The sequence below is a fragment of the Cnephaeus nilssonii genome (assembly GCF_951640355.1).
Source record: "Cnephaeus nilssonii genome assembly, chromosome: 19".
Taxonomy (NCBI): Eukaryota; Metazoa; Chordata; class Mammalia; order Chiroptera; family Vespertilionidae; genus Cnephaeus; species Cnephaeus nilssonii.
The window spans coordinates 8,422,100-8,436,952 of record NC_137090.1 but is presented as its reverse complement, the minus strand read 5'-3'; the positions used below and the strand labels follow the sequence as shown (position 1 = coordinate 8,436,952).

The 14,853-nt window shown below is 57.0% G+C and overlaps 1 protein-coding gene across 1 annotated transcript; it reads left to right on the top strand.

Moving 5' to 3' along the window:
* The first annotated feature begins 608 nt into the window (after nucleotides 1–608).
* Nucleotides 609–14,822, top strand: RAPGEFL1 (Rap guanine nucleotide exchange factor like 1). Its single transcript, XM_079797094.1, has 15 exons — nucleotides 609–1,497; nucleotides 4,247–4,322; nucleotides 5,254–5,389; nucleotides 5,584–5,681; nucleotides 8,077–8,189; nucleotides 8,443–8,610; nucleotides 9,537–9,634; nucleotides 9,749–9,871; nucleotides 10,618–10,796; nucleotides 10,929–11,019; nucleotides 11,499–11,549; nucleotides 11,889–11,976; nucleotides 12,151–12,215; nucleotides 12,585–12,639; nucleotides 12,902–14,822. Exons 1-15 carry the CDS (start codon nucleotides 975–977, stop codon nucleotides 13,024–13,026), a joined length of 1,989 nt encoding a protein of 662 aa, XP_079653220.1. The 5' UTR covers nucleotides 609–974; the 3' UTR covers nucleotides 13,027–14,822.
* Nucleotides 14,823–14,853: the final 31 nt, after the last annotated feature.

The following is a 14,853-nucleotide window of genomic DNA, read 5'->3' as shown; positions in this document are numbered from 1 at the left end:
CTGCCACAACCTGCTGCTCCCCACCTGGCTCCTACCTGCCTGCCAGGACCTGCCTTTCACAGGCCAGGCCCTCACCATCTATTGTGCCCTGCCAGAAAGGTTAGGTGCGTGCCGCCACCAGGGCCAATGCCAACCCACCCAAGGCCTTCCCAGCCCTTCTTGCAAGAAGGGAGATAAAGACCACATATTCCTGTAAGTGTGTCAACAGAGTAAACTCTCTGGGTTGAGAGTGATGGATATCCAATCAGCAATCTTTGTAGGTCTCACCTGAGTCCAGGTAGGTGAGTCAAGGCATGCAGGCCACAGACCTGCCCTGATTCTTTGAAATGACACTAGGTTCCTCTGTAAGCCCCGGAGCCAGGAATCCCTCTCCATCGGTGTATCACTCTTCCTTTGCCCTTAATGTCTGCGTCTTCTCTGAACTCTCCACCCAATCCCATGCAGCTCCTTACAATCCCAGGTGCCCCCCGGAGCCCCCACGGCCAGCCCCAACGCCCAAGTTCAAGCCTCGCGCGGCCCAGGGGGCGGGCCCAGGAAGGGAAGGGGCGGGGCGTGGGCGGGGACTGGAGGAGGGGGCGCGGTCTCAGTCCTTCCACCTTCCCCGCGGTCAGGAGCGCCGCCGCGTCCTCTCAGCCTTGCGCTCCGCCCGCTGCCTCTGCCGCCGCAGCCCGGCCCACGAGCGCAGAGCCGGGGCACCGGCCCCGCATCCTACCCACCCTTCGGGCCGCGGGCCGGCTGCAGCCGGCATGGGAGGCCACTAACGCCGGGCACCCCTTCCCTCTGGCACCTCCCCGGGCCACTGGCCACTGGCCTCGGGCCAGCGAGCCTCGGGCACCTCTGGCCCCCGGTCCGGCGCCTGGCACGGCCCTCCGCTCTGCCCCTCCGGCTCTGAGCATCGCGTCCCCGCCCCCCCGCCCGCGCCCGGGACACCTGGGTCCCCCGGCGGCCCCGGGAAGAGGGGCGGGTGGGGGGGCATGAAGCCGCTGGAGAAATTTCTGAAGAAGCAGACGTCGCAGCTGGCGGGGCGAACGGTGGCGGGAGGTCCCGGCGGAGGCCCGGGGAGCTGCGGTGGGCCCGGCGGGGGTGGGGGACCTGGCGGGGGCGGCGGTTCAGCCGGGGGACCGCGGCCACTGCAGCGGCGTCAGAGCGTGTCTCGCCTGCTGCTCCCAGCTTTCCTCCGGGAGCCCCCCGCTGAGCCGGGGCTGGAGCCGCCCCCTGAGGAGGAAGGTGGAGAGCCGGCGGGGGTCGCGGAGGAGCTCGGCGGCAGCGGGGGACCCTGTTGGCTGCAGTTAGAGGAGGTGCCGGGGCCCGGGCCGCTCGGGGGAGGGGGGCCGCTGCGGTCCCCTTCCTCGTACTCCTCCGACGAACTGTCCCCGGGCGAGCCCCTGACTTCCCCACCCTGGGCCCCCCTGGGCGCCCCCGAGCGGCCGGAGCATCTTCTGAACCGGGTTCTGCAGCGGCTGGCCGGCGGGGCCACCAGGGACAGCGCCGCCTCAGGTAAGGGGTCTCCATCCCAGGGTAGGGGGCTGCCACCTGGTTCCTCGCCCTTGCCCTTGCAGCATGGGGGTGGCGCTCTGCTGGAGCCGGGGTGTGGGGCTGAGTGGTCGGCCGAAGTGGGGTAGGGGCTCCTCGGAGGGACAGAGTGGCAGGGCCACCTGGCTCCCTGCAGCAGCCTCACCCACAGCTGGACCAGAAGCGGAACCTCTGTCTTCCCCTAAGCCGCCCTCCCTTTCCCCTGGACATTGCATCCATAGACTCTTGGGCCTCTGATGTTGATCACCTCCTTCTGGGGCCCAAAATTAGGGCCTGACACACTAAGATGGAAGCTGCCCGGAGCAGCCGTGCTCCCCTCCCCCCACCGAGGTGCCCAAGCCTGGAAGACCTTCCAGGGGTCCCCCCCATTCGGTTTAGAAGCCCCGAGCAGAGGGCTGGCCCAACCAGTGGGGCAGTGCCAGACAGGCACAGGGCCTGAGCTGGGTTTGGGGCTCCGGCAAAGGGATGCATTGTCCTTAGCCGCTTGGGAGTGGAGGGAGGTGTTCCAGTTGGGGGCTGACTCAGAGATGTTGTTGGGGGAGAGGTGACTGGGCAGACATCAGGGCCCTGTGGCGACTAGGGGGAGGTCTGGGCCTTTCCAACCCCCACCCTTCCCCTGGCAGGCCTCAGCACACCGCCTCTTTCAAAAAATAATAACCACACCCTGAGAGGCTTATTCCCTAAATGATGATGCTATTGCACCACTCCCCACCAGCACCCCGACTAAGGGGACTTTGAGGAAACTGAGGCCCCGAATTGCTGGGTAGTTGCTAAGGTAAAAGATGTGTGGGTCTTGAGGCCTAGCTCTTGGCATTTCACTAAGCCCAGCAGGGTCTGGGGATTGGGGACCCTGGTTGAGAATGTCAAGATGGGGGTTTCCCACTGTGCTCTCAGACCTCTTGCAGGCAGCCCTAGCCTGGGTGTGTGGAAGAGGGCTCCAGTCCCCTAGATTTTCCTCAAGACCCGGGCCCTCTCCTTTGGCTCAGACTGTAGCTGCCCTGGGGAGCTGACACCTTTTGGATTTAATTAGAAAAATATCAAACACGTACAGCTCTTCTAACCATAACTTCCCGCCTACGCTACACACCCTGTGTCTCTATGACACATTCCCTGGGGAGGCTGTGCATTGGACCGGAGCCTGCCTTGGAGGAGACAGACGCCAAACTGGAGCCCCCACAGCAGCATCTCCCCCATTCTGCCCTGTGCTCTTCTTCCTTTGCTCTGGTTTCGTTCGCCAGTGGGATAAAGAGTATAGGAAGGACGTTAGGCATCTCGAGTCCTGGTCCCTCATCCCTGGAGCTGGACATCGGAGTTGGGGGAGCTATTAACTCTCTTTAAGAACATAGCAGGGTAGCTGGGCAGAGAGGTCAAGGGAGAAACTGTTTTTCTGGTGCCTGGGTGCCACAGACTCTGCCCAGTCTTTCCTGGAGAAGGACTCCTGAATTGACTGTCACCTGCATTATCTGGCCTGGCAGGCTCAATTCCCAGAGTAACTGGTTTGGGGAACAACCCCAAACCAGTCCCAGAATGAATGAGAATCAGTTTAACCTGCCACTCTGATCTTCTCCAATACACCCAATGCTCTTACGCTCTCTTGGTTCCCTCCCAGGGTGTGTGGGAGGAGAGGAGTTACAGACAGTACCCCAAACTAGCCAGTCTCTCAAAAGTCTAAGCAGCCCCATTTGACCACTGGTTCTACCCAGACAGTCTGCCTCGGGCATATTGAGAAAAGATCAAAGATTCAGGACTGTGGGTTCTTAGCCCAGCTCCAGGCAAGTCCCTCCCAGCCCCGGGCCTCAGTTTCTTCTCCTTTGTGAAGTGGAAGAGTCGAAGTAAAGGATCTCGTGTTGGTACTCCTCCTCCACCTTCCTGGCTAGAATTGGAGGCCAGAAGCCTTGGTTTTGTCTTGAGGCAGTACCTGGGGACCTGGCCCTAACCTGTCCGGGTAAGGACACCTGGCTCCCTCCCTGCGCCCAGCCTGTTTGTGTGTGCCAGGCTGCCCTGCCCCACCCCAGGGCTGGATGCAAGTCAGGGCGACCTTGTACCTGGCTGACTGGCTGAGCCAGGCCCAGCTGGGGGTGTGGAGGGGAAAGAAGTGTTGGGAGGAGCCACTCCCCTCCACCTTTCCATCATTAACCCAACGATCTCTGAGCATGGAGAGGACACAGGGGTTTTCTCTTTAAAGGCTTTAGGATCAAAGCAATGGCAGTTGCTCCATCTCCCTTTTAGTCGGGCTGGTTCTCACCTGCCCAGTTGGAACTCAAAGCTGTTAGGTAGGGAGTGGGGAGGAGAGGAGGGACACACACAAACACACACCCTGCTGACCCTGACCTCTGCGTTTGGAAGTTGTCTCTGTCTCAAGAACTCTTTTCAGGGGGCTGATCTCAAGCTTGGTGTATTATCTGACCAGCTTCCCATACACACTGAAGAGAAGTGGGCGTGGCCATCAAAGGGTGCCCCCTCCTTCCCTCCAGCTGCCATGGCAGCTGCCAACCCCACCCCTGCAGCGGCTGCCCAGAACCTTCACACACGTGTGTGTGTGTGTGTGTGTGTGTGTGTGTGTGTGTGTGTAGAGCATGATGGGGCAGGTGGCTGGGGCTCCAGTCTGGCTAAGGAGAACTCGCCCTTGGAGGCAAGAGAGTGGGGTGGGGAGTGTCCATTTGGATCCTGGAAGTGCCCTTCTGACATCAGTGGTGCCGATTGATCTCTACAGATATCCTGCTGGATGACATCGTCCTCACCCATTCTCTCTTCCTCCCCACGGAGAAGTTTCTGCAGGAGCTGCACCAGTAATATCCTTTTGTGGAGCTTGCAAAAGGGAAGATCGGGAGGGAGCCACGCCCACCAGCCCATTTGTGATGTCAGTTCCTAGGCTCTCCCTTACAAAACACACTTGGGTTTCAGCCCTAGTTTTTCCGTCCACCAGCTGTGTGACCTTGCGCAGATCACCTAACCTCCCAGGGCCTCAGTTTCCTCTTCTCTAAAATGGGGGTAAATAGCATCTGCTCTGCCTACCTGCCGGGGCTGCTGTGGAGATAGATCTGATCACAGATGTGGGAGTGCTTTGGAGATTGCAAAGCCCTGTACAAATGTAAGGTGTTATTATTCTATTAAGAGTGCCTCTCTGCTCGCTGAATTGTTGCTCTAAACATCTGGTTGCCCAGTGAGTTATTACAGGGTCCGATGTAAACATCAGTCATGGTTGTGCGTCTGTAGGGTCTACTAGAGACGAGCCACTGGCTGGGCTCTTCATAGGGTCTCCTGTAAGCATAGGGCTTCCCACGGAGTTATTTTAGGACCTAATTGCAAATGTCAGGCCGCTGGGTAGAATATCATAGGCTCTCTCAGAAACACCAGGCCTTCCTTACAGGTGTGGTCAGGTTTGTGGTGAGCACCATGACCTTTATGAGCCCGCTGTGCGCTCCGGGTGTGGGCTAGTAGTTGCTGGGTCTTTAGGCCTAGCTCTAGGTTGGGTTGGTCCAGACAGGGTATCCTCAAGTGAAATTCAGAGGTGGGAGCTGGGTGTGGCCAAGTGGGTGCCATTCCTATCTACTCTGGGCTGGGGCATGGGGGGGGGGGTCTTGGTTGCAGGGACCCCTGGATCTCCTTTCTCCCTGGCCCCAAACCTAGAGAATATTTGGGGTGGTTTAGCCTCCCGTCTCCCTTCCCACTTTCCTCAGGTCCGCCCGCCCCGGGGTTTTTCCTTAACGTGGGGGTCAGCTTTGTTTTGGCAGGAGGCAGGGAGGGCCCCGAGGGACTGGGCCAGAAGCAGGCCTGTCTAGCCATGCTCCTTCATTTCTTGGACACCTACCAGGGGCTGCTGCAGGAGGAAGAGGGGGCCGGCCGCATCATCAAGGTGGGCCTGGGAGGAAAAGGCGGGCGAGCAGGCACTTAGCTCTGGAAGGGGGCCCCCTTTGAAGGAGCCATACTCGTCAAGCTGGGTCCTGGAAGGAAAAGGTGCCAGGGCGCCTTCGCTTCTATGGTTCTCCTGTGCGCGAAGGCCTGGAGACCTTACAGAGCGTGACGCCCTCACTTCTCTCCTCTCCCCAGGATCTGTACCTGCTGATTATGAAGGATGAGTCCCTTTACCAGGACCTCCGCGAGGACACACTGAGGCTGCACCAGCTTGTGGAAACAGTGGAGCTAAAGTGAGGGGAATGGGTTGGGGAAGGGGACAGGAGAGAAATCGCCATGTTCCTCTCTTACAGGGGCTGCCTCTGGCCTTCTGGCTCCAATATGGTCTTCTTTCAGTCCCTTTCTCTTACTGGAGAGTAGCACAAAGACTGTCTCCAGTCACTGTTTTCCTCTCACCCGAGGATATGTTCTTATTGACTTCACAGAGAGAAGAAGGGAGGAAGAGGGAGGGAGGGAGAGAGACACACACACATGAAACAGCCATGTGAGAGAGAAACATCCATTGACTGCCTCCTGCGTGTACCCCGACCAGGGATGGAACCCGAAACCTGGATATGTGCCCAGACTGGGAATCGAACCTGCAACCTTTTGGTATATGGGATGACACTCCAACCAACTGAATCACACTCAGCAGGGCTCCAGTCATATTCTGCCCCCCCCCCCCCATTCCAATGGCATACTAGTGAATATTTAACAACCAGTACTTCAGGGGGAAAAAACAAACCATCCTGATTTTGTAGCTTTTGCCAATTTTCATAGTATAAATTCTCTCATCATGGCTGATTGCAAGCTACCAACATGACATCACTGAGTGTGAAGCTGGGAAGAGATGGAGAGGCCATTGTATAGTATTCTCACCATACACATACCACCGATGTAAATAACTGGAAGAGCATAGATAATAGTGAAACGTAGTGAAACAATTAGGAGACTACTTTTTTTGGTAATAATTTGGTTGTAGGATTAGAAACTCATACACACACACACTGTATTTAAAAAAAAATTTTTTTTGGAGAGAGAAACATCTATTTGTTGTTCCACTTATTTATGCATTCATTTGTTGCTTCTTATATGTGCCCTGACTGGGGATCAAACCTGCAACCTTGGCGTATTGGGACAATGCTCAGTCTAACCAATTGAGCTACCCGGCCAGGGTTCACACACTTTTTAAAAATAGCTTTATTTTAAAACCAGTGGGCAAGATTTAGCAATCTGCTTTCACGAGGCAATGTGAACTGGCTTTAGGATACCACTGCATCCATCCATCCTTCCATCCACCCATCCGTCTGTCCATCTATCCATCCATACCTTCGGCCTTTTCCGTTTCTCTCCCCTCGATCCCCACCACCACACCCCTTATCTAGGCCTCATTACCCCTCACCTGGATTATTGCCACAGCGTCCAATCCAGGGCTTCAGTTTATGGTCTATTTTTTTAAAATATATTTTCATTGATTTCAGAGCTTAAGGGAGAGGGATAGAAAAATAAAAACACCAATGATGAGAGAGAATCATTGATTGGCTGCCTCCTGCATGCCCCACCATGGGGATCGAGCCTGCAACCTGGGCATGTGCCCTGACCAGGAATCAAACCGTGACCTCCCAGTTCATAGGTGGATGCTCAACCACTGAGCTAATGCCGGCCAGGCTTCAGCCTATGGTCTTGTGTCTGTCTCTCCCTTCTTATAGTGACACCAGAGAGAGAGAGATCTTTCCAACTTGACATCATGTTCCCCTCCCAAAAACATCATGGCTCTCTATTGCCTATAAGACAAGAAAAGTTGCAATATCCTAGCACAGAATTCAACACCCTTCCCTGCCTGTCTCCTGCTAATCCTTCTCATCTCAACTCCTACATAGCCCTATGCCCACCACACTCCCTATACATCCCACCCCCTAAACTTTTGTGCTTTCCCAACTTCCTGCTGTCATTTAGATGGTCTATTCCAGAAGGACCTCCTCCCACCCCCTTCTCTTCCTGTTGTCCTTCAAGAGCCAGGTCAAATGCCATCTTCTCAATGAAAGTTCCCCGGACCTTCCCTTTTAGGAATAGCTTTCTCCCTCCCTTATACCAACGTAACTCTCCGTGCATATTTGTTATGTCACCTAGCACCTGCCTTTGTGTTAGAAGTAGCTGTATGCACATCTGTTTCCCTGCCCAGAGTGTGAAGTTCTTGTTGGCAAAATTCAGCAAACAGCTGGTTACCTACACCTACCATGTGCCAAAGCAATGTTGTAGGCCTGGACGATGGAAAACAAAACCAGTAAGAATGAATCCTAGCTCTCAAAAGCTCTCAATCTTGTAGAAGAGATAAGATGCAAACATAAACAAAAGTTAGCCCATTGTCCTATAGCAAAAAAAAAAAAAAAAAAAAGCATTAAAAAATGACCTTTCCTGGTGGGTGGGGTGGATCAGACAAGAATTCATGGAAGAAGTGGCATTTGATTTGGGTCACTCGGACAGTTGTCCCCTGCTGGCCATTGTCCTCACTTCTGACACCCTCTACCACTCTCTGAACCTGATGCCAGTGCATCCTTGACCCAGTTCTGATATCCCTGTTTGATGTTGCCTGCCTGGTGCTCCATATGCCTGGCAGGGCTTCCTGATGCCCAGCTGTGTCCATGCCAGGATCCCAGAGGAGAGCCAGCCGCCCAACAAGCAGGTGAAGCCACTCTTCCGCCACTTCCGCCGGATAGACTCCTGTCTGCAGACCCGAGTGGCCTTCCGGGGTTCTGATGAGAGTGAGTGTGGGCATTAGGAGGGGCGGGGCTTCCTGAGTGGCTTAGGGGGCCCAATGGGGTCTTGGGTCTTGGTCACCCTCCATGGAGTCTCCCTGTGTAGTAGAACCTGTCCCTTTTACAGCATCTTTTTCAGAGGCCAACCAATTTAGGGTTAGGGGTGGGATGGAGTGGGGAACACCGGTGTCCCGGAGGGGACAAGGCCAGTGCTGCCATTCTGCCCTCTGATGAAAACCACCTTCCTGTCTCTGCCCAGTCTTCTGCCGCGTCTACATGCCTGACCACTCTTACGTGACCATACGCAGCCGCCTCTCGGCATCTGTGCAGGACATTCTGGGCTCTGTGACGGAGAAGCTGCAGTACTCGGAGGAGCCTGCGGGGCGTGAGGAGTCCCTCATCCTGGTAGCTGTGGCCTCTTCAGGAGGTGAGGGTCAGGAGGAACCCCGCTGGGACCCCAGGAGAGGAGACACTCACAAGCCCCCTGCCTGGGGCGGGTAAAAACTGACTTCTAGGTCCTAGCTGCTCAAACTGTGGTGCTGGGACCAGCCGCATGAGCATCTCCTGGGAGCTTATTAAAAATGCAATATTTCAGACCCCAATTCCAGACCTGCTGAATCAGGATGTGCATTTTAACAAGATCCCCAGACTATTTAAATTTGGGGAGCCCTGGTCCAGGACACTTGGATGCTGATCTGGGTGCCTGCCTTACTCGTCTTGGGATCTCGTCCTTTAATCTCTTTGAGTACCTAAGGATGCTTTGTTTTTGAGGCTAAAGATGCAGGGCGCGCCTGCAATCCTTGTGGGCGTGCAAAAAGCCTGCAATGTAGTCAATGTATTTCCCTCTAAGACAGGAAAAAACTCCGGCTTTCCCAGTGTCACAGGGACGAAAGCATGAGATAGAAGCTGTGGTAGAACACTGGGAGCAAAAAAAGAGGTTATCAATGCAAAAGAAGTCATTCTTTGAAAAATGTCAGAAAAGTATACCATCAACTGGTGATAATACAAGTCCCATTAGTCTAGAACAGTGGGCGGCAAACTCATTAGTCAACAGAGCCAAATATCAACAGTACAATGATTGAAATTTCTTTTGAGAGCCAAATTTTTTACACTTAAACTTCTTCTAATGCCCCTTCTTCAAAATAGACTCGCCCAGGCCGTGGTATTTTGTGGAAGAGCCACACTCAAGGGGCCAAAGAGCTGCATGCGGCTCGCGAGCCGCAGTTCGCCGACCACGGGTCTAGAACATGTCCACGCAGGGCGAGGAGTTTCTGGGTGGGATGGCGACAGTGGCTGGGAGGTGTGAGGGGGCTGGGGGCCGGGCCTGAGGCCGAGCAGCTCGTATTTCCTCAGAGAAAGTCCTTCTCCAGCCGACCGAAGACTGTGTCTTCACCACGCTGGGCATCAACAGCCACCTGTTTGCCTGCACCCGGGACAGCTACGAGGCGCTGGTGAGAATGCCTTCTTCACAAGGCCTTGGCGGGGAGCGATGGCTGGGAGGGGCTGGGAGCAGAACCTCACATGCCCAGAGGGGAGCCCAGCCCTGCCCCCCTGCCTGCCACCAGGTGCCCCTCCCCGAGGAAATCCAGGTCTCCCCTGGAGACACCGAGATCCACCGAGTGGAGCCTGAGGATGTGGCCAACCACCTGACGGCCTTCCACTGGGAGCTGTTCCGCTGTGTGCACGAGGTGGGCCTGGGGCTGGGGTCGGGCGAGGGGCCAGGAGGGAGGAACGTGCCAAGTGTGGGGGCCTGGAGTGAGAAACCCCGGTTAGACACCGACTTGCAGCACCAGAACCTCCCAAAGCCTTTGTCCCCTCATCGGAGGAAACAGCAAAGAGAGACCCCCTAGCAGGGTGGCTCAGGGCCCAAGCGCTGCTTACCCACAACCTGAACCGTGGTTTATCAGTATTTTTTGAGTATTTACTCTTCTTTTTTAAAAAAAATATATTTTATTGATTTTTCACAGAGAGGAAGGGAGAGGGATAGAGAGCTAGAAACATCAATGAGAGAAACATCGACCAGCTGCCTCCTGCACACCCCCTACCGGGGATGTGCCCGCAACCAATGTACATGCCCTTGACCAGAATCGAACCCGGGACCCTTCAGTCCGCAGAACCGATGCTCTATCCACTGAGCCAAACCGGTTTCGGCTGAGTAGTTACTCTTAAAGAAATAAAACAAGGCAGCGATAATGATGTCTGTTACCTGGGTTAAGTGCCTGGCACCTAGCACGTGCTCAGTAGACGGGAGAGTATTATTCATGTTGGCTGTTCCCCCCCATCTCTGCTGCATCCTGTCCTGTCCCCGTCTTTTCTATTTTCTACCCCTCCCGCCCCAACCCTCCTGCCTCTCCTTCCTCGCCCCCTGCCCTGCCATCTTCCCACCCACACGCCCCGCGCCCCGGCCGCCCCTCTGCCGCCACCGTGGGTGCAGCTGGAGTTCGTGGACTACGTGTTCCACGGGGAGCGCGGCCGGCGGGAGACGGCCAACCTGGAGCTGCTCCTGCAGCGCTGCAGCGAGGTCACCCACTGGGTGGCCACCGAGGTGCTGCTCTGCGAGGCCCAGGGCAAGCGCGTGCAGCTGCTCAAGAAGTTCATCAAGATCGCGGCCATGTGAGTGCAGCGGGGGGGTGGGGGGGGAATGCGGGGGGCAGGGGAGCTAGCACGGAGGCCTGGGGTTGGGGGTGGGAGGGGCGGTGCCAGGGCCTCCTGACCGCCCGCTGACCCCGCCTCCCAACCCCGCAGCTGCAAGCAGAACCAGGACCTGCTGTCCTTCTACGCTGTGGTCATGGGGCTGGACAATGCCGCGGTCAGCCGCCTGCGGCTCACCTGGGAGGTAATGCGACCTCTCCCCTCCCCTCCCCTCCCCTCCCCTCCCCCCTGCATTGGCCCACCTGGGGATCTTGGCCGCCAGCCTGTCTTGACACCTGGGCTCACCTCCATGGGAAGGAGGCGCCCACACAGCCCTGGGGTGCACTGGCTAATGGGCCCTGTCCTTGTGCAGATGAGTAAGGAGGCCGCCTGAGTGGGGGGGCAGGCAGCCCAGCCCAGGGGGCACACGTGGCTGTCCGGTTGCAGCCAGCCTCAGTGAGGTGCCCCGGGGCATGGCAGAGGCCTCAGTCTCCCCAGAATGATTCATTTCTCTGGGCTGCTTCCAGCCATTTCTCTGGGCTGCTTCCACTTGCCCACCCACCGGCTTCCCAGCCCCGCCAGACACGCGGGCCCTTTCCCCTCTACCCCCTGCGGATGTCAGAGGCTCCCCTGAAACTCAAGGAGCTCCACTCTGACGCTCCTTCTTCCTTCACATCTCTGCAGAAGCTGCCAGGGAAATTCAAGAACTTGTTCCGCAAATTTGAGAACCTGACGGTGAGTGGGGTTTGGCTCTTTTATCTGCCCTTGGACTTGTACCCCAGAGACCCTCTGCTCCCATAAACCTTCTTCCTCAAGCTTCCCTTTCAAGGTTTTTAGCGCCTAGGATCCCCCTTCTCTTCCCACCATGCCGGAGGATTGCTCCCCTATTTTCCCCGGAAAAGACTTCCCTAGCACACCCCTACCTGATTGGAGACCTTCCCCAGCACCCCCCAGCGACACACCCCCTTCACACCCATACCTGCTAGGGCAGGGGGATGAGGGAGGAAATGGGGGGGTGTCTTTGGGGTACCCTGGGCCTATCTGTCCCTTTATCCCTCTTCTGCGCAATGCCAGGACCCCTGCAGGAACCACAAAAGCTACCGAGACGTGATCTCCAAGATGAAACCTCCCGTGATTCCTTTTGTGCCTCTGATCCTCAAAGGTGAGAGTTGTTCCCAAATTATGCTCCTCTGTCCACATGCTCCATGCCCCAGTTCTGCCTCCCAACCCCCTTCCAGCTGAGTGCCCAGAGGAGAGGAGCCCCCCACGATTGAGTGGATTCCAGGGAAGGGGAAGGGCCTCCTCTTACTCACTTGTTTCTCTCTCCATCCCCTAGACCTGACTTTCCTGCATGAGGGGAGTAAGACCCTGGTGGATGGTTTGGTGAATATCGAGAAACTGGTAGGTGGCACTGCCCACCCCAGCCCCTCCCCCTCTCCTGGCACCCCCCGAAAGACAGCAGCCTTTCTCCATGGTGCCCAGCTTGCCTGACAGACTCCCGACTATCTTCCTGGTGGCATCGCTGTGGCAACCCGCCCACGGGTGGGGTGGCAAAGCTGACAGGCAGCCCAGAGGGAGGGGCAACTCTACCTCCCCCTCATCTGGCACCCTGTGACACCTACTTCTTTGGTGCTTCGGGACCCTCCAGAATTGGGGACTGGAGGGAGCAAAACCAACAGAAGTGGAGCTCAGAGGAAGGGGAGCGTTACGGGGGGTGGGGGGAGCATCTTTATCTGACCTTCTCGGGGCTCATTTCTTGTCATCCCCCAGCATTCAGTGGCTGAAAAAGTGAGGACAGTCCGCAAATACCGGAGCCGGCCTCTTTGTGAGTACCCAGGGTTCGGAGAGCGTTACAGGGCGAGTTTTTACTGAGCGGAAGGGTTCTGGGGAGAAATGTTTATTTCCTGAAATTCGTCAGTTCTCCATGCTCTCCTTGGCCTCCCCAGGGGCCCTCCTGCTCAACACCCATCCCAGCCTGCACCCTTGTCCTCTGGCCAGTGAGTGTGTGTGTGTGTGTGTGTGTGTGTGTGTGTGTGTGTAGAGGAAGAAGAGTCTAGCAGCCTAATGAGCTCTCTCCTTACACTCAGGCCTGGATATGGAGGCATCCCCGCATCACCTGCAGACCAAGGCCTATGTGCGCCAGTTCCAGGTCATCGACAACCAGAACCTCCTCTTCGAGCTTTCCTACAAGCTGGAGGCGAATAGTCAGTGAGAACAGACGTTGTAGTCAGCCCCCCGCAGGGTCCTCGGGCACCTGACACTCAAGCACTTTGCACCATGTCCCAACCCACCTCCGACATCTTTCCCCTGGAGCAACTTCCGGCCCCACGGGAAGGGGAAGAGTCGGATGGACTTACTCCGGGACTCATAAGCCTGTTTATCCTGCTGAGGTCCTCTCCCCCTTGTTCCTTCAAGCCCAAACCACACTCTGCTGGTCCCTGCCCTCCCAGGGAAAAGGGGCACAGAGCTCTCTCCTCTGCCCCCTCCCATCGAGGTCTATTCCCCGAGTAGAGTTTCCCACCTCCTCTTTCCCAGCAGGAAGGAAAGTGGCCCACCCTCTGGTCCTCCATTGGGGGAGGCCTGGCAGCCTTCCTCTCCACCCCCTGTTCCGGTTCTCCCTGGTCAGGGCTGGGACCCCTGGCTGCACCCCTCTGAATATTATATTGCCCTCGTGTCTGTGTGTGTGTGTGGGCGTGCGTGTACGTGTGCCCCCCTTCAAGGAGCAGAAGTGCACCTGGTCATTGAGGCAGGGCGTTGTGTGTGCTGGGGGGGAAGATCCTTCTGTTTGGTGCTACCCTTGTCTACTCTGCCCCTGGGTCAGCGCCTGTGGGTGCTTTCCCCACGCCCACACTCCCTGCTCAGTTACTCCTGCTGCCCTGCACCCCCAGGCTGGTGGGCAAAGCTGCTGGTGAGGACAGCGAGCAGCGGCAGGTGGGAGGGGTTACCCGCCAGCCCTCGGGGAACCCCCCAGTCAGGCCTCCTGAAGGTCCCCGGGTGGGCTTCACGGAGAGGATGAAAGATGCTCAGGGAAACACAGGCCTCAGCTGCCTATAGGACCCGCCTTCCGCGTTCCAGTGGGATGTGGCGAGGTGATATCAGGAGTTAGGGGTACCTGCTGCCCACACCCCTGCTTCTGGGGTATCCCACTGCTAAGGAGGGAGTCGTCATCCCCCTTCTGGCTCTGTGTCTGACACTAAGAACATGATCTGTCCTTTTCCCGGTCTTGACTCCCTCTTGGTCCTCCCCCTCAAGCTGGGGTGGGGTGGATCCCTGTCCCTGGGGGCAGGCAGACCCCCGAAGTCGGGGGAGGGAACGGCGGAGACTGTAAAGGCAGACTGGACTCTAGCGATGCCTTTATTGCCTCTGTCTCCCCTCCCTCTCCCATCACGGGCCTCCCGGGCTGAGGGGTGCAGGGGCTCCTGGCAGCTACTGGGTGAGGTTTTCAGGCGCAGCCTCACCCTCCTTCCTGGCACCACGTCTTTCCCTTCTGAAGAGGCAGCAGCAGCAAACGCAGCTGCTGTTCCTGCTCTGAGGATGTACATATTTTTTACCCAAAGCTCTGGAATTGTAATTTTATTTTTTAAAACTCAAAAGAGGGAAAGAGCCTTGTATTATATGTAAACAGTGTATCATAGGTTATGTTGTACAGTCCCTTTTATACAGTGGCCTGTCTCGTTCCTGCGGCAAAAAATGTCTATGGATTCCCGCCCCCACCGCCGCTGATGCAGCCTCCGCGTCTCACCCCCTCCGTCCCTTAAAGACAGTGACCAAGGCCCTCCTCCTGCTCCCTGCCTCCTCCCTGCAGCTGCAGATGCACCCTCTTCTCCCTGTAGCCGCCCTCCCTCCCCACCCCTCTCAGCAGCCTTCTCACTCCAGCTCCCACACCCTCCTCCACCACTGGGCCCACTGGGCCAGTCTCGGCTGCTGCCCTCCCCTAGCCTTGACGCCTGCCCTGCTGCTTCCCCGGGGCCTCCAGACCTCTCCCCCTGCCCGCAGCTTTAACAGAGTGAACCGTGTGTGCTGTACAGGCTCAGTTGGC

Coding starts and splice junctions, on each gene's coding strand:
- RAPGEFL1 (XM_079797094.1), top strand. CDS start 975: ATGAAGCCGCTGGAGAAATTTCTGAAGAAGCAGACGTCGCAGCTGGCG. Junction 10,797..10,928: donor TTCATCAAGATCGCGGCCAT/GTGAGTGCAGCG, acceptor CCAACCCCGCAG/CTGCAAGCAGAACCAGGACC. Junction 11,020..11,498: donor GCCTGCGGCTCACCTGGGAG/GTAATGCGACCT, acceptor ACATCTCTGCAG/AAGCTGCCAGGGAAATTCAA.